The sequence below is a fragment of the Chlorocebus sabaeus genome, chromosome 17 (assembly GCF_047675955.1).
Source record: "Chlorocebus sabaeus isolate Y175 chromosome 17, mChlSab1.0.hap1, whole genome shotgun sequence".
NCBI classification, from domain to species: Eukaryota; Metazoa; Chordata; class Mammalia; order Primates; family Cercopithecidae; genus Chlorocebus; species Chlorocebus sabaeus.
In genome coordinates this window covers 64257003-64284373 of record NC_132920.1, presented here as the reverse complement: position 1 = coordinate 64284373, position 27371 = coordinate 64257003, and the positions used below count along the sequence as shown (strand labels likewise).

The 27371-nt window shown below is 34.5% G+C and overlaps 1 protein-coding gene across 1 annotated transcript in view; it reads left to right on the top strand.

Moving 5' to 3' along the window:
* The window catches only part of LOC119620159 (protein eyes shut homolog), a 167808-nt gene extending 142439 nt beyond the window's left edge, over positions 1-25369 (top strand). The window contains exons 3-6 of the mRNA XM_073006186.1: positions 18713-18903; positions 21776-21867; positions 23839-23866; positions 25187-25369. Of these exons, the coding sequence (XP_072862287.1) occupies positions 18713-18903; positions 21776-21867; positions 23839-23866; positions 25187-25369 (494 nt within the window). The remainder of the gene's footprint in view (positions 1-18712; positions 18904-21775; positions 21868-23838; positions 23867-25186) is intronic.
* Positions 25370-27371: the final 2002 nt, after the last annotated feature.

The following is a 27371-nucleotide window of genomic DNA, read 5'->3' as shown; positions in this document are numbered from 1 at the left end:
CAATGCAAGTAATCGAGAAAAAAAATCATATTTATGTGGTTAATGCCTTAACTTATTTTAATCATAAACTTGTAGATAACCAAAAGGCATACTAAAATGTTAATGGTCAATAAGCCTTCTTAGAGTTTTCAACAAGCAGCATTCTCAATATAAATCTTCCTTACATGAAACTTCCTGTCTCCAATATTGCCTTAGGGGAAATGTTCACCCGCAGGAACCACTCCCATCAGTGGGAGTCATATTAAGGACTGATCTGTGTTTGTGCATTATGTTTACGTGTGTGTGTATGCACAACATAATATTACATGTACTTTTTTTATTTGCATAGTCTTTGTCTGTATACCGACATACCCACATTTTGAGAAGCATGAATATGCTTTTTTTTCCCATTCCTTCCTCTGTAGCCAGCTGCTGGTTAATAGTAGAAATCAGTGCTGAATTTTTAACAATGTTGAAAAATCAGATGAAGAGTTGAAAATTACATTTGATTAAAACCTGATTGCTAGAAATAAGGTAAAATACAAAAATCACTATCAACACCTCTGTACTCCTCTTAACTATCAGAAAATGTGAACATTAAGAAGAGTTAAAGCTGATGATTTCCAAGACAGCTTGAGGGAGATTATTACTCCATAGGCTTTTTTGAAGCACGGTGATAGATTGTGAAATAAAATACACTTTACAAAGATATTAGGTTAGTAAATACAAAGAATGTATGATCCTATCTAATCATATATGAGTAAAAAATTGTTCACTTTTTTAAGCATAAGAAATCTATTTGACTCCCTAAACGTTGCTTCAAACAAGCAGCAAGATATCTGGAAAATTAGGAATGAGATTTTCCAATTTGTGTTCATTGTAACATACATTATTGAGACAGATTATTTGCTTATGGTGCATATGGGAATAGTACTGAGAGTAGCATTTTTATTTTGTTTCACTGGAGATTAAACAAGCAACACACACCAGTGATCAACTTTTAGATCTTGTTAAGTCCTTAATTTTCAAATGTATTATGGATAATCATTATAGCATAAATCTAATGGCTTCTGAAGACTATATAACATAACATAACTACTTAATATTTATCCACATTTTGTGCCATAGTGTATTATAATTAGGCACATTGAGATGACAAAATTTCTCATTCAATACATTTTTTAAAACTATTTTGTTATCACCAATCTTCTAAGTAGAAAATGGAATCTGTTGAAATTGTAAGAAAAAAATAATAATATAGGGACCTGGCATTGAAACAATGGGCTCCACCCAAAATTTGAATAAAAGTCATTGAGGAAAGAGTCCTGGCATAACAGAAAAATTCCCTGAGTCACTAGTTTTTTGGGTTTTGTCTTTTTTTTTTTTTTTTTTTTTTTTTTCCGGGATATTACTTGGTCAGGAGATGTGATGGTTAATATTGAGTGTCAACTTGATTGGATTGAAGGATGCAAAGTATTGTTCTTGGGTGTGTCTATGAGGGTGTTGCCAAAGGAAATTAACATTTGAGTCAGTGAACTGTGAGAGACAGACCCACCCTCAGTTTGGGTGGGCATTATCTAGTCAGCTGCCAGTGCAGCTAGAATAAATCAGGCAGAAGTGGAATGACCAGACTTGCTCAGTCTTCCAGCATTCATCTTTTTCCCCATGCTGGCTGCTTCCTGCCCTCAAACATCAGACTCAGCTCTTGGATTCTTGAACTTACACCAGTGATTTTCCAGGGGCTTTCAGGCCTTTAGCCACAGACTGCAGACTGCACTGTCGGCTTCCCTACTTTTGAAGTTTCGGGACTCAGACTGGCTTCTTGCTCCCCAGCTTGCAGATAGCCTATTGTGGTACTTCATCTTGTGATAGTGTGAGTTAATTCTCCTAATAAAATCCCCTTCAAATATAAGTATATCCTATTGGTTCTCTCTCTTTAGAGAATCCTAATACAGGAGATGAAAGGTTTAAGAAAAAATAAGGATTCCCCAGTGTTCTTATACTCTCCTTTAACTGCAGAAATACATTTTTCTCATCATATTACCTTTTAAATAGTGCATAGACTTTCAGCCTACTTATAAAACCCTGTATAGCCTATGGTATTCTTTATACATTCAACAACAGAAGAAGGAAAAGGAAAAAGAGTATACAAGTCATCTCAAAGATTAAATATAAGTTAATTTCAAATTATTATGAACTTGCTATGAGTTTAATATTTATAAATTATTTTTTAAAAACATAATTCTAAAAACCTAGCTTATGAAACATTTTGGAACTCACTGGTAAGTGGAGCAGTGTTTATACATTCACTAATACTAATTGTTATACCACTCTCTCAATCTGGAATTTGTATAAGGAACCCCATTGGATATCTTAGAAATAAGTATTTTTAAAGTATTACGAAGACTGTGTTTAACACAATAAACAGTCTGTTCACAAAGGATAAAACTGGTGTTAAAAAACATGTACCTTGATGAATGAAGCCCATTTCTGAGTTCCATGATTTTGATCAAATTACCTTCACAAAGCCTCGGTTATTTAGCATAAAAATACGGTGATCAGAGGATTTCATGGAGGGGTGGAACAAGATGGTAGAGTAGTACTCTCCATAAGTTTTTACTAATATCTTTGGTAACCTGGAGAAATATGCGAATAGCACATTAAAAAAAAAAAAAAAATCCAGTTTAAAAAAAAAAAAAAATCGGCCGGGCGCGGTGGCTCAAGCCTGTAATCCCAGCACTTTGGGGGGCCGAGACGGGTGGATCACGAGGTCAGAAGATCGAGACCATCCTGGCTAACCTGATGAAACTCCGTCTCTACTAAAAATACAAAAAACTAGCCGGGCGAGGTGGTGGGCGCCTGTAGTCCCAGCTACTCGGGAGGCTGAGGCCGGAGAATGGCGTAAACCCGGGAGACGGAGCTTGCAGTGAGCTGAGATCCGGCCACTGCACTCCAGCCTGGGCGACAGAGCGAGACTCCGTCTCAAAAAAATAAAATAAAATAAAATAAATAAAAATAAAAATCAGAGATAATAAGAGGATGCTAAGAGCGTCAAGAGAAAAGAAGCAAATAAAATATAACGGAGTTTCAACACACCTAGCTGCAGACTTTGCAGCCAAAACCTTATGGGCCAGGAGATTGTGGAATGATGGAGCCAAAGTGCTCAAGAAAAAGAAAAAAGACAAACTATTAACTAAGTTTACCTTACCCATCAAAGCCAACCTTCAGAAATAAAGGAGAAATAAAGACTTTTCTAACACACAAAACCTGAGGGAGTTTATCACCACCAGACTTGTTTTAGATGAAATGCTAAAGCTACTTCTTCAAGCTGAAAAAATGGTACTAAGCAACACAAAAACATTTAGAAGTGTAAAACTGACTAGTACAAGTAAGTATACAGTCAAATTCAGAATATTATAATACTGTGAGGGTGGCATGTAAATCACTTATATATCCATAGTCTAAAGGTTTGAAAAACTATCAAAAATAATAGGTACAATAATTTCTGAAGGTATATGTAATTTAAGAAAATGTAACTTGTGATATGAATTTACAATGTAGGGCGTAAATGGAGTCAAAGTGTAGAGATTTATTTTTTCTGATCATAGTTATGTTGTCATTCATTAAAATAATCTATTATAACTACAAAAATGTTTTATATAATAAGGCCCATGGTAACCACAAGGCAAAATCCTTTAGATACACACACACAAAATAAAAAGCAACAAGAAAGGATTTACAGAAAAGCTAGAAAACTGCAGTTATAAGTCCTCATCTATCAATAGTTGCCTTGAATGTAAATGGAGTAAATTCTCCAGTCAAAAACATAACATGACAAATGCGGGGGAAAAAGACCCAATTACATGCTGCCTGCAAGAGACTTATTTCACTTGTAAGGACCCATAGATTGAAAATGAAGAACTGAAAAAAGATATTTCAGAAAAATGGAAACCAAAAGAAAGAGTAGCTGTACATATTTCAGATAAAATGGATTTTAATTCAAAAATGACTTTAAAAAGACAAAGTATGTTACTATATTATGATAAAATGGTGAATTCAACAAGAGGATATAACAATATATGCAGCAGAGGATCTAAACACGTAAAGAAAATATAATAGATATGAAGGGAGAGATAGACTGCAATATAATAATAGTAGGCAATTTCAATGCCTCCCTTTTAGCAATGAACAGATTATCCAAACATAAAATCAGAAAAGGATCATGAAACTAACTTAAATTACAATCTAGAGCAAATGGACCTAAAGACACATATACAGAAAATTTTATTTAACATCTGCAGAGTACATATTTTTTTCAACTAAACACAAAACATTCCCTAGGATAGATCATATATAAGACCACAAAAAGTATTAAAACTGTGAGAAGACTGCAATCATATCAAGTATCATTTTTGACCATGATGGTATAAAGTGTGAAATCAATAACACAAGAAATATTGGAAAATTAACAAATACATACAAATTAACATGCTTCTAAACAACTAAGGAGTTAATAAATAAATTGAAAGGAAGTTTAAAATTTTCTTAAGACAAACAAAAATGCAAACACAGCATACAACCTATGGGTTACCTCAAAAGCAGTTCTAAGGGGTAAGTTTATAGCAATAAACACATCAAAAACGGTCATAAGAACATTGACTTTACACACTTTTCAGACTGAAGTTAGAATGAATTAGGTAATGTGCTACGTAAAGAGTAAAGGGCGATGTAACATGTATTATTCTTATAAGTAAAATTTATAGCTTTAACAATTAAACAGTTAAAAATGTGAGCTGCTTTTATAATGATGGGAAATGAGAGCCTTTTATGTACCACAGTGGGCTTAGGGCTCCTTCCAGATCTGTTTAGTATGATAATGCCATGTGCTTCAGACTTTTCCAAATATATGCCTCAGAAAAATTTAGAGCACATGCCTGGAAAAAGAAAAAAAAAAAAAAAAACCTTTATAAATGAAATATTTGTTGAAAAACTTTCTATTTTATTACAAGAAGAGATTTTCTTCCCTAAATACAAACTGGAGCAAATTATAAGTGTTCTTATATAGTGTAACACAGCAACCCTCTTATAGCCATGGCATTGATGAAAAACCAGAAATATTCAAGGAGGTTAAAATATTTCTCCAAGATTCCATATATGTAATTGATAAAGTACATAATTAAACTCAATAGGTCTAGCTAAAATTAGACCTGTTGTAACTACAGGCTTATAATAAATTATACCCTAGTTTTATGGGTAAAGGTAAGGAAAGTGGAGAGGTGAAATGACTCACAAAGTAAGGTACCAAATATTAAAACTAAGTCTTCTTGAAGTCAATCCATTTCAACTATAACATTCTGATTCTTAATCAATACATAAATGAAACCTTTTGTAGTTAGGTTAGGATATTGTTAAATTCACAATTTTGTAGTTTGACATGGAATTTGAGTGATGGGTCAACTAAAACTCTTACAGAAATTTATGTTACCAAATTTGTTTAAAGAAGCTAAATAAAACTTTGGTATGAAAATCAGAAAGAGTATCATGAACAATGAAAATTCAGAGGCAATGTCAATAGTCAACATAGATGCAAATATCCTAAATATAAATGATTAAAAATGAAATTCATATATGTACATACCATCAGAACACTTGATTTATTCCTGGGATAAAAAACTGGTTTAATATTAAAATACCAAAGTTGTTCACAATATAATCATATCAGTAAGTGATCAAACATAATTAATGTTAAATTCTGCCAAAATTTCTAGCAAACTAAGAATAGAAGGAAAGTTTCTTAATGAGTTAAAGGGTATCACTTATAAAAGAACTGAAAACTTCATGTCCTTTGCAGGGAAATGGCTGAAGCTGGAAACCATCATTATCAGTAAAATAACACAGGAACACAAAACCAAACACTGCATGTTCTCACTCATAAGTGGGATTTGAAAAATGAGAACACATGGACACAGGGAAGGGAACATCACACACCAGGGCCTATCTGGAGAGTGGGGACAAGGGGAGGGAGTTCATTAGGGCAAATACTTAATGCATGTGGGGCTTAAAACGTAGATGATGGGTTGATAGGTGCAGCAAACCACCATGGTACATGTCTACCTATGTAACGTGCCTGCAGATTCAGTACATATATCCCAGAACTTAAAGTAAAATAAAATAATAATAATAATAATAATACAAAAGAACAGAAAACTTTAAACTCAAATGTGAAAGCTTAAAAGCCTTACCTGAAAAATCAAAATAAGAAAAGTAATCTTAGTGTCATTATTTCAGTTCAGTGTTGTTTCTGAGGGTTCTAGGCAGGGAATAAACTCATAAACTATTTTAAGAATTAGAAAAAAAGAAAGGTCTCATTATCACAGATGATATAATATTATTAAAAATAAAAGTATCTGGGTGTGGTGGCTCACGCCTGCCTATAATCTTGACACTTTGTGAGGCAGAGGCGGGAGGATTGCCTGAGCGCAAGAGTTCAACATCAGCCTGGGTGACATAGCGAGATCCTGTCTCCACAAACACAAAAATAAATAAAGATAGACGAGTTCAACAAGATTGCTCAATATATAAATGAATTGCATGTCTATACATCAATACAATGAGTTAAATATATGTTATAAAATATTTTAAAACGGCAACAAGTTAATAAGATTTCTATAAGTTGAGAAAGTAAGCACATGCTCTTTATGAAGAGAAATTATGCAACTACATTAAAAATGTTATAGAAGCCGTCATATAAGGGAGACATCTACTGTATCCACGCCCAAGAAGATAAAGTATCGCAAGGATATAAATTAGAGTTATCCCTACATATCTCTTTGTGGTGGGTGTTGGTTCCAAAACTCCCACACATACCAATACCAAAACCTGTGGATACTTAAGAAGTGCATTTGGCACTACAAAAATCCAGGATAACCCCCACATATGAAAAGTGTCCACCACACAACACTACGTGTAGATTTCTTATACCACAGGTATACATGTTGTATTTTGGATTGGCATTTGGTTGTAGATACAGAACCCACCAATTGGGAGTACAGAATGTATTTACTGAAAAAAAAAAAAAAAAAAGCATATAAGTGGACCTGTACAGATTAAATTCATATTGTTCAAGGGTGAAGTGCACATATACATTTTCTGTAAAATAAAAAGAATTCAAACTAATTTTTAATGAGTTTTTATGTAATAAAATAATAATAGGATGCTTGCATATGTAGCTGATTTCAGTATTGATATAAAAGGGCACAGGGCAAAAATAAAGCAACACAACCCTGAAGAAGAAGAACAATACGCAGAACTTGACCTATCCTATACGAAATCTCATCATAAATCCAATTAACTCTGTGTTTGATTGGCTCAGGGTTGGCAATCTGTCAAATGAGATAGGATAATGAGCCCAGAAACAGATTCATATACATGGAAGAATGCTGCCTGACAGAGCTAGTAACACAGAATAATAAAGGAAGGATGATTGTTTTGTATGTTATCCTAGAATAATTGGTACTCTACATTGCAAGGCCAAAGGCAGGGGTGGAAGGATTCTATACAGAGTGAATACTAAACAGTTTTGTCATAGCCAACTGGTAACAAATGTTTTTAAGCAGGGGAGTGGCATGATTTGATTTTTATTTTAGAAAGTTACTTCCTATCCTTACACGTTGCTATTAAAGAACTTTTTTCTTAATCAATCTCCTTTTAGTGGTGAAGAGAAATATTACGATTATAGATGTTTCACTTCCCTTCAAAAAGATCATTGATTGCTTTCAGAAAAAAAAAAATACTCTACCACTTGACTAGTCCTCCTGGAGATTTCCTTGCAATAATCTATTTTCATATAATCTGCCACTATTGCTTATATATTTCCTTTAGCCACATTGAGGAATCTCTGCAAATCTTAAACTGTGTAGTCTAGCTTTTAATTTCAGTATTATTGATTGTTTTGTAAACTTTTTTGGCATTTTATGATTAATACTTGCTCTAAAATATGCTTTGTATAAATTAGTGACTTATGGTCAATGTACTAATGAATCTCTGGAAATCCATTAAAGAAAAAATATTTTATAACTTATTTTGAAACATTTTCATATAACTTTTTTTATTATTATACTTTAAGTTCTAGGGTACATGTGCACAACATGCAGGTTTGTTACATATGTATACATGTGCCATGTTGGTGTGCTGCACCCATTAACTCGTCATTTACATTAGGTATTTCTCCTAATGCTATCCCTCCCTGCCCCCTACAATAGGACCCAGTGTGTGATGTTCCCCTTCCTGTGTCTAGGTAATCTCATTGTTCAATTCCCACCTATGAGTGAGAACATGCGGTGTTTGGTTTTCTGTTCTTGCAATAGTCTGCTGAGAATGATGGTTTCCAGCTGCATCCATGTCCCTACAAAGGACACGAACTCATCCTTTTTTATGGCTGCATAGTATTCAATGGTGTATATGTGCCACGTTTTCTTAATCCAGTCTGTCACTGATGGACATTTGGGTTGATTCTAAGTCTTTGCAATTGTGAATAGTGCCGCAATAAACATACGTGTGCTTGTGTCTTTATAGCAGCATGACTTACAATCCTGTGGGTATGTACCCAGTAATGGGATGAGTGAGTCAAATGGTATTTCTAGTTCTAGATCATTGAGGAATTGCCACACTGTTTTCCACAATGGTTGAACTAGTTTACAATCCCACCAACAGTGTAAAAGTGTTCCTATTTCTCCACATCCTCTCCAGCACCTGTTGTTTCCTGACTTTTTAATGATTGCCATTCTAACTGGTGTGAGATGGTATCTCATTGTGGTTTTGATTTGCATTTCTCTGATGGCGGGTGACGATGAGCATTTTTTCATGTGTCTGTTGGCTGTATGAATGTCTTCTTTTGAGAAGTATCTGTTCATATCGTTTGCCCACTTTTTGATGGAGTTGTTTGTTTTTTTCTTGTAAATTTGTTTGAGTTCTTTGTAGGTTCTGGATATTAGCCCTTTGTCAGATGAGTAGATTGCAAAAATATTCTCCCATTCTGTAGGTTGCCTGTTCCCTCTGTAGTTTCTTTTGCTGTGCAGAAGCTCTTTAGTTTAATGAGATCCCATTTGTCAATTTTGGCTTTTGTGGCCATTGCTTTTGATGTTTTAGACATGAAGTCCTTGCCCATGCCTATATCCTGAATGGTATCACCTTGGTTTTCCTCTAGGGTTTTTATGGTTTTAGGTCTAACATTAAGTCTCTAATCCATCTTGAATTAATTTTCATATTAGGAGTAAGGAAAGGATCCAGTTTCAGTTTTCTATTTATGGTTAGCCAATTTTCCCAGCACCATTTATGAAACAGGGAATCCTTTCCCCATTTCTTGTTTTTCTCAAGTTTATCAAAGATCAGATGGCTGTAGATGTGTGGTATTATTTCTCATATAACATAAACCTTTACATTGCCAGGGAAAAAAATCAGAATTTCAAGAAGCATATGTAAAGCTTCTAATAAAACCTATTACATAGTAAACAAATAAATGCTAATTTTCCTACTTTATCCTGCTCTGTTAGTGGGTATTAAACTAATTGGGATGACCTGAAATGGATTATGTAAAGTTGAATTTTAAGGTGAATTAGACACAATTTGTAGAACACAGAAATATAAAGTATAAAATATGCAGAGATGTTGTACTGATAAAATTCAAGCTCTTCTTTACAGAAATAACACACAGAGACCCAAGTTATAGACAGTAACTGTGGGTAATACACAGTTGCTGATCTGCTTACTGTTAGAATCAAGAATCAAGATGTAATACAGGTTTCTTCATAAACAGGATAGTAACCCTTTCAATATTATATTTAAGTGTCATACATAAAGTTTTTTTCTCAAACTAATACTTCACTTAACAGAAAAAGTTGCAAATGTACATGAGCGCCCCCCCATGCACATACATTATAAATTTCCATTATTATTTCTTAGATATTGTTTTCAAGATACCTGGAGAAAGGGATCATTTTACATTTTGGTTGCAAAATGTTTTCTAACATTTATCTAATAATACATACTGCAGAGAGCAATACATAATTACTCTTTCTTTGGGCAGTTACTCGTGGGTTATACTATATTGGCAATAACTACCAGACATGGGACTAAATCATATATATCTTAAGCTAAGCAATCACTACCGAGTAATTACTAAACTATCAAATTTATAGAAAATCCTAGCATTCAGATATTCTCTCGTAATATTCCAACTTTCACGTTTAATCTTGTACATAGAAACACTAACTATAAGAAAGACTCGGTTCCTAAAAATTGATATAGAATTTTATGATCTGCCAACCAAAACAAAACAAAACAAAAAAAAAAGAAAAATGCCCCAAGCTAACATTCCTTTACACTTTAAAAATATATGTATTTGTCTTGTTAAAAGGAATATATTGTGTTAGAGTAAATGTTCATAATTTAGCTGAGAGAAATATATTCATTTGTTTTATTTTGTTCTATATATACATATATACACACATATACTTCAGAGCTTCTATTATTCATTTCTTCTAAAATACATGTATTCTATTATTTTTCTATTCTATTATAAAACCTCTCTTTGTTGCAGTAGAGAGGGAAGGGTCATTGATTCCTGATTTTTCTCTTACACAACTTTTAAGTTGTCCTTATTCTCACGCAGTGGGAGTGGCTATTAGTATGCACTGCAAACTTAAATAATTACACATTGAAAAAAAAAAAAAAAACACTGGCAACTACCCGTCTAGCAACAACCATGTTTCAAGTAAATGTTTAAATGGCTAGACTCATCCATAAACTCAATATGAGTTTCTGGAAATAAAGGCAAGAGCTACTGCATATAAAGAGAAACAGAGGCAGGAAGTTGAAGTTGAAAGTTAATATCTTTAGCTTGGACATGTGACTGTGCATCTTAAGTCTATAATCTGACAATCAGATATAAGCCAGGAAATAATTCATGAATCTGGAGAAATACTGGAATTAGATGTTGAGGTTTCCCTCCTAACCGAATACCAGTTTTGCACATTATGAATCCCGGTCCATAGCTCTCAGTGGGAGCTGAACCTATCCTCATCTCCAGCAGATGGCTTCATTGGTCACCCAGTTCTAGCCAGTTAACTTCTAGGAAAGGTTCTCTTTAACTTGAGAAAGTTCTTTCTTCCTCTTATGACAGAAGAACAGTTTTGGAAACGGAGTGACTGGCCATCACATTGGAATCGTGTATAAAGCAAGTCTCATATTAAAATTCAGCCTGTGAATATCAGAGTGGAGAGACAGAAGTAATCTAGGTCTTTTATGAGAAGTCAGTAAAGCTTTTCCATAAACTTGCATCCATCTGAAAACCCACCCTATTCTTGAACTTCCTTTTATTTAAGCTATTTCATTTCTTTACGGCTGATACTATCTGGAATTAGAATTTCTGGTTATTTGTACCAAAAGCATAAAAATTATAGGTATAATCATAATATGAATCCATACAATTCAGATAAAGTTCCTTCTATTTAGGAAGGTAAAAACTTAAGTGCAGAAATTTATTCTTTAATTCTAGATAATAAAAATATATAGAATTATAATTTTACTTTAGCCCATTATTACTGAAAATAATCTCAGTATTTATGTTTTCTTCATGAAGCTATTCTGTGCTTGCTATAATTATTCTCATCTGTTTAAAATTTTTGCTGAGGGAAGTGTAAAATAAAATCTGTACTTACATATTTGAATAGAAAACACCACAAATATGATTGAAAACACTATGCAAAATATCTTCCTGACTTTTTAAAATCTATATTTAACTATATAATTTTCCAAGCACATTTAAACAAAAGCAATTATATTTTCTATTAGATACTGTGTTAGTCTGTTTTGTATTGCCATCAAGAAATACCTGAGGCTGGGTAATTTACAAAAGAAAAAGGATTAATTGGTTCACGGTTCTGCAGGCTGTATCAGCATAGCACTAACATCTGCTCCGCTTCTGGTGAGGCCCTCAGGAATCATGGTGGAGGTGAAGGGGGAGGCAGGGTATCACATGGCAAAAGAGGAAACGACAGAGAGAGAGGCTCTTTTTTTTTTTTTTTTTTTTTAAATTTATTTATTATTATTATACTTTAAGTTGTAGGGTACATGTGCATAACGTGCAGGTTTGTTACATATGTATACTTGTGCCATGTTGGTGTGCTGCACCCATCAACTCGTCATTTACATCAGGTATAACTCCCAATGCAATCCCTCCCCCCTCCCCCCTCCCCATGATAGGCCCCGGTGTGTGATGTTCCCCTTCCCGAGTCCAAGTGATCTCATTGTTCAGTTCCCACCTATGAGTGAGAACATGCGGTGTTTGGTTTTCTGTTCTTGTGATAGTTTGCTAAGAATGATGGTTTCCAGCTGCATCCATGTCCCTACAAAGGACACAAACTCATCCTTTTTTATGGCTGCATAGTATTCCATGGTGTATATGTGCCACATTTTCTTAATCCAGTCTGTCACTGATGGACATTTGGGTTGATTCCAAGTCTTTGCTATTGTGAATAGTGCTGCAATAAACATACGTGTGCATGTGTCTTTATAGCAGCATAATTTATAATCCTTTGGGTATATACCCAGTAATGGGATGGCTGGGTCATATAGTACATCTAGTTCTAGATCCTTGAGCAATCGCCATACTGTTTTCCATAATGGTTGAACTAGTTTACAATCCCACCAACAGTGTAAAAGTGTTCCTATTTCTCCACATCCTCTCCAGCACCTGTTGTTTCCTGACTTTTTAATGATCACCATTCTAACTGGTGTGAGATGGTATCTCATTGTGGTTTTGATTTGCATTTCTCTGATGGCCAGTGTTGATGAGCATTTTTTCATGTGTCTGTTGGCTGTATGAATGTCTTCTGATCTTTGACAAACCTGAGAGAAACAAGAAATGGGGAAAGGATTCCCTATTTAATAAATGGTGCTGGGAAAATTGGCTAGCCATAAGTAGAAAGCTGAAACTGGATCCTTTCCTTACTCCTTATACGAAAATTAATTCAAGATGGATTAGAGACTTAAATGTTAGACCTAATACCATAAAAATCCTAGAGGAAAACCTAGGTAGTACCATTCAGGACATAGGCATGGGCAAAGACTTCATGTCTAAAACACCAAAAGCAATAGCAGCAAAAGCCAAAATTGACAAATGGGATCTCATTAAACTAAAGAGCTTCTGCACAGCAAAAGAAACTACCATCAGAGTGAACAGGCAACCTACAGAATGGGAGAAAATTTTTGCAATCTACTCATCTGACAAAGGGCTAATATCTAGAACCTACAAAGAACTCAAACAAATTTACAAGAAAAAAACAAACAACCCCATCAAAAAGTGGGCAAAGGATATGAACAGACATTTCTCAAAAGAGGCTCTTTTAAACAGCCATATCGCATGTGAACTCAGAGTGAGAACTCACTCGTTACTGTGAGGATGGCACCAAGCCATTCATGAAGGATCATCCCCAATGATCCAAACACCTTCCACTAGGCCCCACCTCTAACACTGGGGATTACATTTAAATGTAAGATTTGGAGGGGACAAACATCCAAGCTATAGTATGTGTTTTTCAGATGCTTAACAGAATCATATATTGTGCTAGGTTACTGGAATAGAATGATAAACCCAACATACTCTCAAGTACTTTACAATTGAGTGCATATATGGGTTTCCATACAGGTAATTAGTCACATAATGAAAAAGCCACTGAATTTCTTAAAAATTAGTCTATAAAATACATATCTTAATAATATTAAGGAGTTTTTGAGTTTGTTGTTGTCAGGTGATATATTTCTTCCTAAAAGCTATAAAACAATATGAAAAGACTTCAAAATGTTGTGAAAAATGGTATTAGATAAAAATTTTTAAAATAAACTTTATTTCTCAACATAAACCTCAGCAAGGTCAACACACTTTTACAAGCAATAATACCAGCCATTTAGTCCATCTCTAAGGAAATGAGTGTCCTGGGACTGTACCCATGTCAGTGCAGCCTTTTTACATTATTAACTGAAGGAAAATAAAGATTAGAAAACAAAAAGAAGTCAGAAAGCGGCAAATCAGAACTATAAGGTAAATGCCTAAAGATTTTCTATTGAAAATCTCACAAATTACCCATAATTTCATGAGAGGAATAAGCAAGAGCATTTTCATGGTGGAGTAGTACTCTCTGGTGAAGCTTTCCTGGGCATTTTTCTGCTAGAGCTTTGACTAACTTTCTTAAAACACTGTAATAATATGGACATGTTATCCTTCTTTGGCCCTCCAGAAAGTCAAAAAGAAAAATGTCTTGAGCATCCCCCAGAAATCTTTTTTAATGACTCTATTAGTCCATTTTCATGCTACTGATAAGGTCATAACTGAGACTGGGCAGTTTACAAAAGAAAGAGTTTTATTGGACTTACAGTTCCACATGGCTGGGGAGGACTCATAATCATGGCAGAAGACAAGGAGGAGCAAGTCACATATTACGTAGATGGCAGCAGGCCAAGAGAGAGATTTTGCAGAGAAACTCTGGTTTTTAAAACCATCAGATCTTGGAAGACCCGTTCATAATCACAAGAACAGCACGGGAAAGACCTGCCCCGAATTCAGTCATCTCCCACCAGGTCCCTCCTACAACATGTGGGAATTATGGGAGCTACAAGATGAGATTTGGGTGAGGACACAGAGTCAAATCTTATCATTTCACATCTGGCCCCTCCCGAAACTCATATCTTCACATTTCAGAACCAATTGTGCCTTCCCAATAGTTTCCCAAAGTCTCAATTCATTTGAGCATTAACTCAAAAGTCCACAGTCCAAAGACTCATTTGAGACAAGGCAAGTCCCTCCCCGCTATGAGCCTGTAAAAGCAAAAGCAAGTTAGTTACTTCCTGGATACAATGGGGCTACAGGCATTGGGTAAATACAGCCATTCCAAATGGGAAAAATTGGCAAAAACCAAGTGGCTACAAGTCCCATGCAAGTCCAAAATCCAGCAGGGCTGTCAAATCTTAAAGCTCTAAAATGATCTCCTTTGACTCCATGTCTCATATCCAAGTCACGCTGATGCAAGAGGTGGGTTCCCATTGTCTTGGGCGGCTCCACCACTGTGGTTTTGCAGGGTACAACCTCCCTCCTGGCTGCCTTCATGGGCTGGTGTTGAATGTCTGTGGCTTTTCCAGGTGCACAGTGTAAGCTGTCAGTGGATCTACCATTCTGAGGTCTGGAGAATGGTCGCCTTCTTACAGTTCCCCTAGGCGGTGCCCCAGTAGGGACTCTGTGTTGGGATTCCCACCCCACATTTCCCTTCTACACTGTCCTAGCAGATGTTCTCCATGAGGACCTTGCCCCTACAGCAAACTTCTGCTTGGGCATCCAGAGCAGATGAAATATATCTTCTGAAATCTAGGCGGGGGTTCCCAAACTTCAATTATTGACTTCTGTGAACCCGCAGGCTCAACACCACATGGAAGCTTCCAAGGCTTGGGGTTTCCACCCTCTGAAGCAACAGCTCAAGCTGTACCTTGGCCCCTTTTAGTCATGGCTGGAATAGCTGGACCATAGGTCATCAAATCCCTAGACTGTACACAGCAGACAGAACCTTAGACTGGCCCACAAAACCACATTTTCCTTCTAGGCCTCGAGGCCTGTAATGAGAGGGGTTGCCATGAAGACCTCTGACATCCCTTGCAGATATTTTCCCTGTTATCTTAGGGGATTAACGTTCAGCTTCTCATTCTTATGCAAAGATCAGCAGCAGGCTTTAATTTCTCCTCAGAAAAATTTCTTTTCTATCTCATTGTCAGGGCGCAAATTTTCTGAATTTTTATGCTCTGCTTTCCTTATAAAACTGAATTCCTTTAACAGCACACAATTCATCTCTTGAATGTTTTGTTTCTTAGAAATTTTTTCTGCCAGATTCCTAAGTCACGTTTCTCAAGCACAAAGTTCTACAATCTCTGGGGCAGGGGAAAAATACCTCCAGTCTCTTTTCTAAAACATAACAAGAGTCACCTTTGCTCCAGTTCCCAACAAGTTCCTCATCTCCATCTTAGACCACCTCAGCCCGGATTTCATTGTCCATATCATTATCAGCATTTTGGTCAAAGCTATTGAAAAAGTTTCTAGGGAGTTCCAAACTTTCCCACATTTTCCTGTCTTCTTCTGAGCCCTCCAAACTGCTCCAACCTCTGCCTGTTACCCAGTTCCAAAGTCGATTTCACATTTTCAGATACCTTTTTATAATCATGGTGGAAGGAAAGGAGGAGCAAGTCACATCTCACATGGATGGCAGCAGGCAGAGATAGCTTATGCAGGGCAACTCCTGTTATTAAAATCATCATATCTCATGAGACCCATTCAATCTTGCAAGAACGGAACAGGAAAAATCCTCTCTGTGATGCAATCATATTCCACTGGGTCCCTCCCACAACACATGGGAATTGTGGGAGCTACAAAATGAGATGTGGGTGGGGATATAGAGCCAAACCATATCAATGATGTTTGATCTTAACTGGTCCACTTTTGCTCTGACTGGACCAATTTCACATCTTAATAGCCATTCCTTTGTGCTTTTTCTTCAATATCATACTAGTGGAGCCATGTTTCATCTCCTGTTACAACTCTTCAAAGACATACTTCAAGATATTATTATTATTTGTTTAAAATTTCAGTTGAAAGCTCTGTTCTTGTCTACAGCTGATCTGGGCACAACAGTTTTGATACCCACTGAGTGGAAAGTTTGCTCAACTTTAATTTTGCATTCCGAGTTGTGTAACCTGAATCAGTTGAGATGTCAATGCTGTTGACTATTGTTTTTACTGTTAATTATTGATCCTTTTCAATTAGGGCATGAATATGATTAATTTTTACCTTGAAAATTGATATAGATGGCCAGCCACTAAGGACTTCATCTTCAACATAGTCTTGTCCCTTCTTAAAACAAGTTTTTCACTTGTAAACTGTGAATTTCTTTGGGGCATTGTCCACATAAATTTTTGTAAAGCATCAGTGATTTTACCATTCTTCCACCCAAGCTTCATCATAAATTTGATATTTGTTCTTGCTTCAATTTTAGCAGAATTCATGTTGTACTGATAGGGACTACTTTTAAACAGATGTCTTATCCTTCTTAGTAACTCAAAATAGATTCTGTTCAGACATGTTATGATGAGTGAAATTCATCCATAGTTTTTAAATAATACATATTTTATGTGAACTTTTGGAAGATCCCCTGTATGTTATAGTTTTTTCTTTTAATCAATATTGGGTATATTCTTGTTGTAATGTTAATTTTTGAAATTATTTTATGCTCTTTCACAATTTGAACTTTAAATCAAACTGATATATGGCTTTATTCTCAATTTGTTAAAATAAATGCCAGAAATCTTTAAAACAATTTCTTAGTGTTTAAAATGTTATTATGTTATGCTTTTAACATCACCATTGAAACTCTACATGGGAAAAAAAAAATATGTCCCTATCATTTAACAACTGAAAAAATTAGAATGACAAAATTGAAAGGACATTGTTATTTTTTCAATCATTAAGCTGTCCTTCACTAATGCACTCAGTCCTTGATTAAACACACACACAAACACACACACATATACACATGCTTTTATGTCTATGAAGTGCAAATATTTCTTGGCAGTATTTTGAACTTTCTTATTTCTAGTGAAAAAAATTAATTTGAGACTTAGCTGATTATTTATTTAGAAATTGTTACAAATTTGAAAACGTAGCAAAATAAGTAATTCTAAAACTTCATTAAAAATTCAAAATAAAGACAGCATATATAGGATATAAAATTTCTTGAAGTTTTAAAGTACGGAATCAAAAATGATTATTATCCTATGATAGACAGCAAACTAAAACTCACGTGGTTTTACAAATAATATTTTCTAGTAGTTATAGATAGTACATAATTCGAAAGTTTTAAAAGAGAAAGATAGCTTGAGTTGGGGAGGTCATGAAAATAGCAAAAGAAGAAAGGAATTGGAAGAAAGGGGATATTCAAATCCATCGTTTCAAGAATCATTAGCCAAGAACAATCAATCCAGTATTTATCCAGCAAAAAAAATGATTTAATAATAACATAATGTAGTTAACAACTTATTCAAAAATAAGCTAACTTGTTTTTATTAGTCACATATTTATAAATGTAAGAAATTTAATCGTGGAATATTTTGCTCAAAGTGTCTTCATTTTTTTCTGAAAATCTACAGCTAATTAGAATATCATTCAGAAGGTGAAGAAGAGAGAGTTGTTAAGAAACTCATATAATTTAGAGTGTTAATACAAAAGGTTAACAATTTCTATGCTTCTCAGTCTCTAGCATTCCCTCATAAACCTCCCAAATCAAATTATTAACAATACTAATCATAATTTTGTATCAATATCATATATAAAGAAGAAATAAGTACATATTTAGAAAATGTGCCATTTTCTGTTAACTTATAAAATCTAAGTAAAAGCAGTGTTGAAAAGTAATCATCTTGATTTCCTTGCCTTACAATGAGATTTCATCATGAAGCCATCAAATACAAAGAAATCATGACACAACTGCTATGACTATTCCAAAGGAAATAAATGCCTGGGCTTGAAAGAGGCAGGAAAGAGTCATGTATGAGCCATCAGAGAAAACGTATCCTATGTTAATGTAAAACCTAAGTATTGAATATTTATTTCAACCTAAATTGTATTTTCTTTCTGACTCCACAGATTTCAGTTGTGTTTGCTATTATGGAGATTCCTATCTAGAATTTCAGAATGTGGTTTTAAATCCACAAAATAACATCTCCCTAGAATTTCAGACCTTCAGCTCCTATGGACTCCTGCTCTGTGTCAAACAAGACTCAAATTTAGTAGATGGATTTTTTATTCAATTGTTTATTGAAAATGGTACTTTAAAGGTAAGTTATTCGGTTCACTTAATTTTTAAAAAAATACAAAGTTGTTCTAATTATGTGCTTTATTGGTTATTTTCAAAATAAAATTTAAACTTTATATTTTATACTGATAGCCAGGATGTCTCTTCCTCTACTTTTATAATTTCTTTCTACATATATATGAACCAACAACAAAGTATTTTTAAGCAAAAAAAAAAAAAAAAAAAAAAAAATTCATAATAATATCAAGTAGTTAAGAACTTATTCAAAAAATAAGCTAACTGGGTTTCATTAATCACATATTTATAAATTTAAAAAATTTAATCGTCAGCGTATTTTGCTCAAAATGTCTCTAGTTTTTTCTGGAAAATATACCTAATTAGAATATCATTTAGAAGGCAAGAGATAATCATTAAGAAGCTCATATAATATACAGAGAAAAATTTACACAGATAGATCAGTTTATAGATATTTAGATATTAATATTTCAAACAGTACATGATTTGAATTAACATTCATTGTCTTTTTTTCTACTTATTTTCAACTTCTACTTCTTTATTGAGCATTTTCCCAATTTCTTAATTTCCCAATGATAATAATTGTTACCGTTTTTATAACCTTAAGGGCAGGTATAGTCTGGGAACCCCTAAGGAATCCCAAGATTTATTTAGAGGGTCCTGAAGAGAAAACCTGTTTTCATAAGTTTTCTGTTAGGCAAGGGGTGTTATTTGCCTTATTCACTTTTACTCTCATAAGTGTATAGTGGAGTTTTCCAGAGGCTACATGACATGCAATGATATCCTTGCTCTAATCGCTAATGTATCATTTTATTACGTATTTTTGTATCTTAAAAATGTCTGTTGTAATATTTAGCAGTGTAAATATTGATAGACACAACCCAGTTAAAAAAAAAACTCCTTGGGGTTCTCAATAATTATTATGAATGCAAAGGGATTGTGAGATCAAAAAGTTTGAGATTGCTGACTTTGCACTTGGTAAGCGTTATAAGAACCTTTCAAAAGTCCAAGATTACGCAGCTAATAACATTTTGAAACCAACTTTGATTTGAAAGTGCATACTCTTTTCCCAACATCATTCTACCTTAACAAATTGTCTCATACCCCTGCTCTGAATACCTGGTTTAGGGAAGTCATCCCAATTATCATTGCAATAACTCAGCACAATAAGGTAATTAACTCATGTAATTCTAATATATGAAACATAATAACCGCATTTGGTCTACCATCTCTTTTATGATGCGATTTAAGTGTACATGTTGTGAATTTCCATGAAAGGATGAATGAGTTATACCTTATTATTTAAATAGGCAAATTCTCTTAGTTTGATTTTCTTTAAATGTCCATGTTTCTGAAGTAATATAATACATATACATATAGCACCATGTCACTCCAGCCTGGGAGAAGGAGCCAGAAAAAAGCTAGCCCTCATAGCCTTCATATATGATTATATCCCAGGTATAATTCTGTGTGTTCTACTTTGACTGACTTATTTGCCCACTTGTAATATTTACTTCACAATATTTATTCATTTACCAATTTAAACCACACAAAAATTTGTATTGCCCCATTTTACAAGTGAGTAGATTTTAGCACAAAACACATGTGAAGTCTCAAAACTCCTAAGTAATAGAGCTGGGATTTGAACTCTGATCATCTAACTGAAGACTAAATAACCTTAAATTTTCTTAAGACGGAGACTGACAAATTACTGCAACTAAGTAAATAACAGTAATTATTATAGACGCGTAAGTATATATCCTTTCTTTTTCATAAAACCAAAGGGAAAGAAATGCTATACCTCTCTTCACTAATTAGTTTTATAGTTCCTAAATATCTTCATTGAACCTATTGTGAATTATTTTTTTTCCCATTTTATAGGGAAAGCAGTGGCTATCCATTAGTCTTAGTAATACATTATTTCACAAAATATTTTAACCTACAATCCTACAAGTCTCCAGTAATTCCTCCTAATGCTTCTTATTAGAGTTTTTAAAGTCAACTGACAATAATCTTATAAAAGAAAGGAGTGTTTTGCAATGGCCAAATATCATAAAAAGTTAAAATATATAGCATTATCTTTGTCTTTGGACTACATGTGAGCGTATTTGGGTGTATCTACTTAAATACAGCTAGGGACACATGTTATGAAACACAATGCAAGTGAGTTTCTTAACACGTGGGTTATAGATCACTTTTAGATACAATAAAAACATTAAAACCCCTCTCTGGGAAAGAATAGACATGGTATAATCAATATACGTGTAGGCACATGCTTGCTAAGAAGCTTAATAAGCCACTGTAGCACATCCATGGATTTCCTGGGGATGCTTGGTTAATCATACCTGATATAGAAAATGATTTTTCCTCTGTAGATCATAACTTAGTTGCCATTAGCAATAATTCTGCAAATGCCAGACACCCTGATATCTCCAAAAGCTTGGAATGAATGGTTAGATTTCACAATCTTAAAGTTTCCCTTCCTGTGACATTAATATTGTCCTCTAGATTGTATTAACTACTCCTTGCCTTGCTCAACTGCTGTTATGTAAGAAAGATTCCAAGAATACTTGCTTTCTACTAGTAGAGAATGTTGCCTTTCCCAACCATGTTCCTCAGAATACTGGAAAATAATCTGGATATGTGTGTGTACACATATATGCATGTGTATTTGTATCTATATAATACTCATATATTTGTGCATATTAATTATAGGACTTACTAGTTGTAAACCTTCAGTTATCACTTCTCTTTAAGTTTCAAACTTCATGTCTCTCCAAAGTGATGTAAAATATATTGATAAATTATAAAGTCCAGTGCAAATATAAGGTATTAATTTCATGCTGAAAAACTGAGGACAAACTTTTTTTCCCCAACAGTACCACTTTTACTGTCCTGGTGAAGCAAAATTTAAAAGCATTAGTACTGCTATTAGAGTGGACGACGGGCAAAAGTATACACTGCTTATCAGGTAAGATAATTATTTATTTTCCACTTAATCTCATTAAGTAGCAAAGTAGCAAATATTATGAATATTATAAAATACTCATAATATTGTCCTTGTCATTTCAAAATTGAGGTTATACTGATTAGTATTAACATGTGCATGTGTATGAATTAGTATCTGTCAAGCTTTTCTATATATTCTAAAAAATGTACTGAGAAAATAATATAGGAATTACATTATCATTATTTGTTGTTGTTGTTGTTGTTGTTGTTGTTGTTGTTGTTGTTTTGAGACGGAGTCTCGCTCTGTCTCCCAGGCTGGAGTGCAGTGACGCGATCTCGGCTCACTGCAAGCTCCGCCTTCCAGGTTCATGCCATTCTCCTACCTCAGCCTCCTTAGTAGCTGGAACGACAGGCGCCCACCACCAGTGGACCTGGCTAATTTTTTTGCATTTTTAGTAGAGATGGGGTTTCACCATTCACAGGATGGTCTCGATCTCCTGACCTCGTGATCCGCCCACCTGGGCCTCCCAAAGTGCTGAGATTACAGGGGAGCCACTGCCCCTGGCCAGGATTATATTACCAATGAACTCACATAAGGAGATTTACAAAAGATCCATAAAAGCCTCATATTTTTCTCATACGGCAATTGTTAACACATAAACTTAACTGGTAATTTATTTTGATGAACAAAGTAAATTATATTCAGTGTAGAAAATGTGGCACTTCCAGAAAAGCATAAAGAAGGAAATTAAAATGGCCCACCACAATCCAGATCCAGTAATTAAGGTATATTATTAATATTTTCAAAGCTGTGTTTTAAGGTGACCCTATCCCCAAATGCTCATGAACATCTGAAATAAATCAGTTTGCCAATCTGATAAGTAAACTTCTCCTTTTTCTCATTTGATTTTTAGTAAATTTTAATTTTTAATACAGATGTAACGCTTTTTTGTTATGTGCCTTGCCTCCCTCCACCTTTTTTATTTCTTGGAATGATCCTGACAACACATACCACAGCCATAAGCTGGTATGTAGATTAAATTATTTTCTGGCAATAGATTATTCAGTAAAAGGAAATATCTATTTAAAGCCAATATAAAGGGGGGGGGAGGGCGGAAAAGAGAATCCTAAACAGAGACTGGGAAAAAAGTTAAATGAGAGGTTTTAAGAAAATTCTACCTTCTTTAGGCCACAACTACCCAAATTATATTATCTAGAATACAGATTCTTACAGATAATTGACCAAAAAATAATGTATCATCAAATAAATTGAGGAAAGCCTTCATCACATCTACCCCCCATCCAAAATACTCAAAATGAACATGAGCTTAGAACTCTGAGATGCTATTTCATAAATCATCTTTTTTTCTTTTTTTCTTAATGCTTAGTGTCACCATACTTGAAAGTGTCACAACACAGACACAAATTTAATATCTTTCTTCATCATTTTAATCTCCTAAATAACAAATGTTGAGGGCAGTACACTTTGGAAAATGCCATCTCAGCTGAGGTAATAATTTCCCTGGGCAGGGACGACCATCATCTCTAGGGAAGCAAGTCCATGAGCTATGGGTGGCAGTAAGAATCAAATCATGAAAGACATAGATGGGCTCCTGAATAAAGCAAAATGACAGGTTGGTATCATGGAGAGACACAGGGAAAACCCACAGAAGCTGTCCTGGCCTCAAGCATGGTTGGAAAAGAGTTAAAAAAAATCATTTTTTGAAAAAATCATAGTTACAGTTTCTTCATCAAGAATTTATATCAAGTACTAATTATATATATGAATTTATTCCTGTAAACAATTATAATTATCTACATTTTTCAGATGCAAAACTGAAAGACAGATTAAGTACAGATAATGACATAACTAGAAAATGACACAATCTCAAGGCTGCTTTCACTCCAAAATCTGAAAGTGTGAAGTTACAGGTCCCATGAACCATGCTAGGGAAATGTAATATGAATTGAATTACTGTTTTCCCCCTACCAGCAAAGAACTGCTGTATGTTCAAGATCAGGTAAAGATAAGAGTTATAAATGATGTGTCCAGGAAAAATACTAGCAGAAGAAACAACAATATTAATTAACACACACTAAACAATTACCGTGTACCATATGCTTTACACACACATAATTACATCTAATCATCATAAAACTTATAATGCCTATTTTACTAGGTTGCTGGGCTGCCATAACAAAGTATCACAGAGAAGGTGGCTCAAACAACGGTAATTAATTTTCTTACTATTCTACAAGCAATTTAATCTCACAATTGCAATTTAGTCTCACAATTCTGAGATTAAAATGACAACAGGTTTGATTTCTTTTGAGGTCTCCTTTTGCTTGTAGATGGCTGTATTCTCCCTGTGTCTTCACATCATCTATCCTTTGTATGTGTCTACTAATTTCCTCTTGTAATAAGATCACCAGACGCATTGGATTAAAGCCTACCCTGATGACCTCATTTTAGCTTATTACTTCTTTGAAGACCCTATTTCCAAATATAGTCACATTCTCAGGTACTGATGGCTGAGACATCAACATGTTAATTTTGAGTGAAACACAATTCAGCCGGTAGCAGTCATTTTGCATATTTGAAAGCTGAGACTCATAGAAGCTGGACAACTTTCTCTCTCACATTGGTAGTCAGTAAAGGAGCAAGATTAGAACCCAGATCTCCTGCCCCTTGACCTGACCATTGTTTCTACTAAAAACGGACAGTTTCTATTGTTAAAGTAACAAGACATCAGTCTCTTTTAAAAGAAACATTAAATGTATAAGATGTTTTAAATCCCAAGAATACATATTTTTCACTATCCTTATTACAAAATGTCATTTTTAAGAAAACCAAAAAATCACTTTCTTTTATGTTATATGACTACAATTTGGCTTCAGTTTGCATACACCGTTGCTTTTTATTTTTATCAAAAATTAGTTGATATCCTGTCTATATCTGATCTAAATAATCTGAACTCGGAAATATTTCTTCTCAGATTTTTGGTGTGCTTGAAGTAATAAAAAATTTATAGAAATATATTTTCTCCATGATTATCATCTATAAAGTACAAGAGTGAAGCTCCATTACTTTTATTTTTCTGTATCTTTAAAACATAGTCCTGGGGAAAGAAAGTCAAAACCCTGAATTGTGAGTTGAATACAATTCGCGAATTGTTGCAGCTAAAATGTTTTGACCGTTAACATATTCCTATAAGTAAAGGTAAATGGTGTGCATACAATTCACCCCAATTTTACCCTCTTTTATTTTGTTATTGTTGAAATAAGTCTTTCCTCTTGAAAATGAATGTAGGAGAAGGGTCTTGACTTACATACTCTTATAGAACTGTGAAGGAAAAGGACAGCAAAATGGTGCTAGGCCCATGATGAAGATCTGTCGCAGAAAAAGCGGAACAAATATGCTCTATGAAAAAGTAACCTGGCTCATTATTTTTGAGAATAAGGAAAGACAAGCTGTTCTGCAGAGCAGGACGGCCCTTTTAAAAAAGCAATGTGTGATTGCTTAAAATAACAAAAGCAGGAAGGAAAATATGGAGTGCTTAAAATCAGGTGAAATATACTTTGGCATGATAAAGATACTAAAAGCACACATACTAAAAATTATTTTAGTGAGAAATTAACTATAGCTGGTGCTCATATTTTAATGAAAGGGACAGTCAAAATGGGATAAAGCAGTAAAGTTAGAATGCGGAAAAATAGCATAGAGTATGTCATGAAGCAAAATGCAAATGGGTGAGCGTTTGTCACTCTATTGTTGAACACTGCCAGGTAAAACATTAAGGTAGAAGGGGATGAGAAGCTGAAGATAGTGGCACAGGTATTTTCTGTAAAACACAAATGTGAGAGTCTGATGTTATATTTTATTTGTGTCTGTTGGTGTAGTTATAATAATTATGCTTGTGTATTGTATTAAGTTGTTAATATACTATACACTACTTGTAATCATTGCATATATTACACTATAATATATATTACATTATAATTATATACTAAAGCATAATTATATTAATATAATAATTGAGTTTGCTTTTAATAACAAGTGTATTTTGGGGTTTTTTTTTTTTTTTCTTTTCCATTTAAAGTCACTGCTTAACTTCTACCTTGTCCTTGAAGAAGGGTAGAATTTGGCATTAAAAGACAGAGTTAAGGCTGGGCGCGATGGGTCAAGCTGAGATCGCGCCACTGCACTCCAGCCTGGGCGACAGAGCGAGATTCCGTCTCAAAAAAGAAAAAAAAAAAACAAAAAAAAGTACATAATTAGCCAGGCATGGTGGCACATGCCTGTAATCCCAGTTACTCGGGAGACTGAGGCAGGAGAATGGCGTAAACCCGGGAGGCGGAGCTTGCAGTGAGCTGAGATCTGGCCACTGCACTCCAGCCCGGGTAACAGAGCGAGACTCCATCTCCAAAAAAAAAAAAAAAAAAAAATAGAGTTAAGTTAGGCTTTTCTGACCTCCTCGACTATGGGATTTTAGATTTTTCTAAATGTCTACCAATTAAAAATACTGCCATTAACTTTAAAAAATTCCTTTATTTGTTGCCTTACATTTAAGCTCTGAGTCAAAATCCTAATTTGTAAGTAATTCGCAAACACTCTGTCAGTTCTAAAACTATCTCATGGTGAATTTATTGGTTTGACTCTTTGGGAGCAGGTGGCTCCTATTCTACAAACTCTGCAAAGCCAAATAACCTAGAACAAATGAGAACATCTTTAGTTATCCTTGAGATAATAATTTACCAGTTTTGTTTATGTACAGTCATCCATATGCATTGGATACAATAAATCATTGCATTAGATATACAATAAATTGCAAAGCATTTTGAAAAAGGGCATATGATTTATATAAACAGTAAATGACATGTCACTTTAGAAGACTGACATGTACCAATGAAATCCACACATTGGCAGATATTTTCTCAAGTGATATAGAACTAGATACAAAGCCTGAATATCATTATATTAATTTGTTAGATGATAATAGGAGAAGGGTGTTCCTTAACTAAGTACTGGTATCAAAACAAGAGAGGAAGGAAATAATTTGAGATCATTTAGGTAGGAGGGAATGAGAATCAGGTATGAAAATGCAATAGTAGTAAGGTTGTACAGGTCATCAAACGCCATAGTAAGAACTGTGAACTACATCGCATGCAATAGAGTCTTACTGGAGGATATTTAAGAGATCAGATAAATAGTCCAAGGAATACTCACTTTCCTTAATACGGTGGGCTAATCTACAGTACACAATAGGCGCTAAGTGTCTGGGCTTCTCCAGATCCGCTCTACAGGTCGTTTCCCGTTTCTTTTTGCACTGGTCCTCTGAGACTTACCTGTGTGGATTAAATTAGTGGGCTCTTTTATGGAATAAATTGGGTTTTCACAAAATTTATGCATTGAAGTGTTAACCCTCAGCAGCTCAGAACATGTGCTTATGGCTACAGAGTCATTACAGAGGTAATCATGTTAAAATGAATTCATCAGGGTGGCCCTTAACAAAATATAACTGGTGT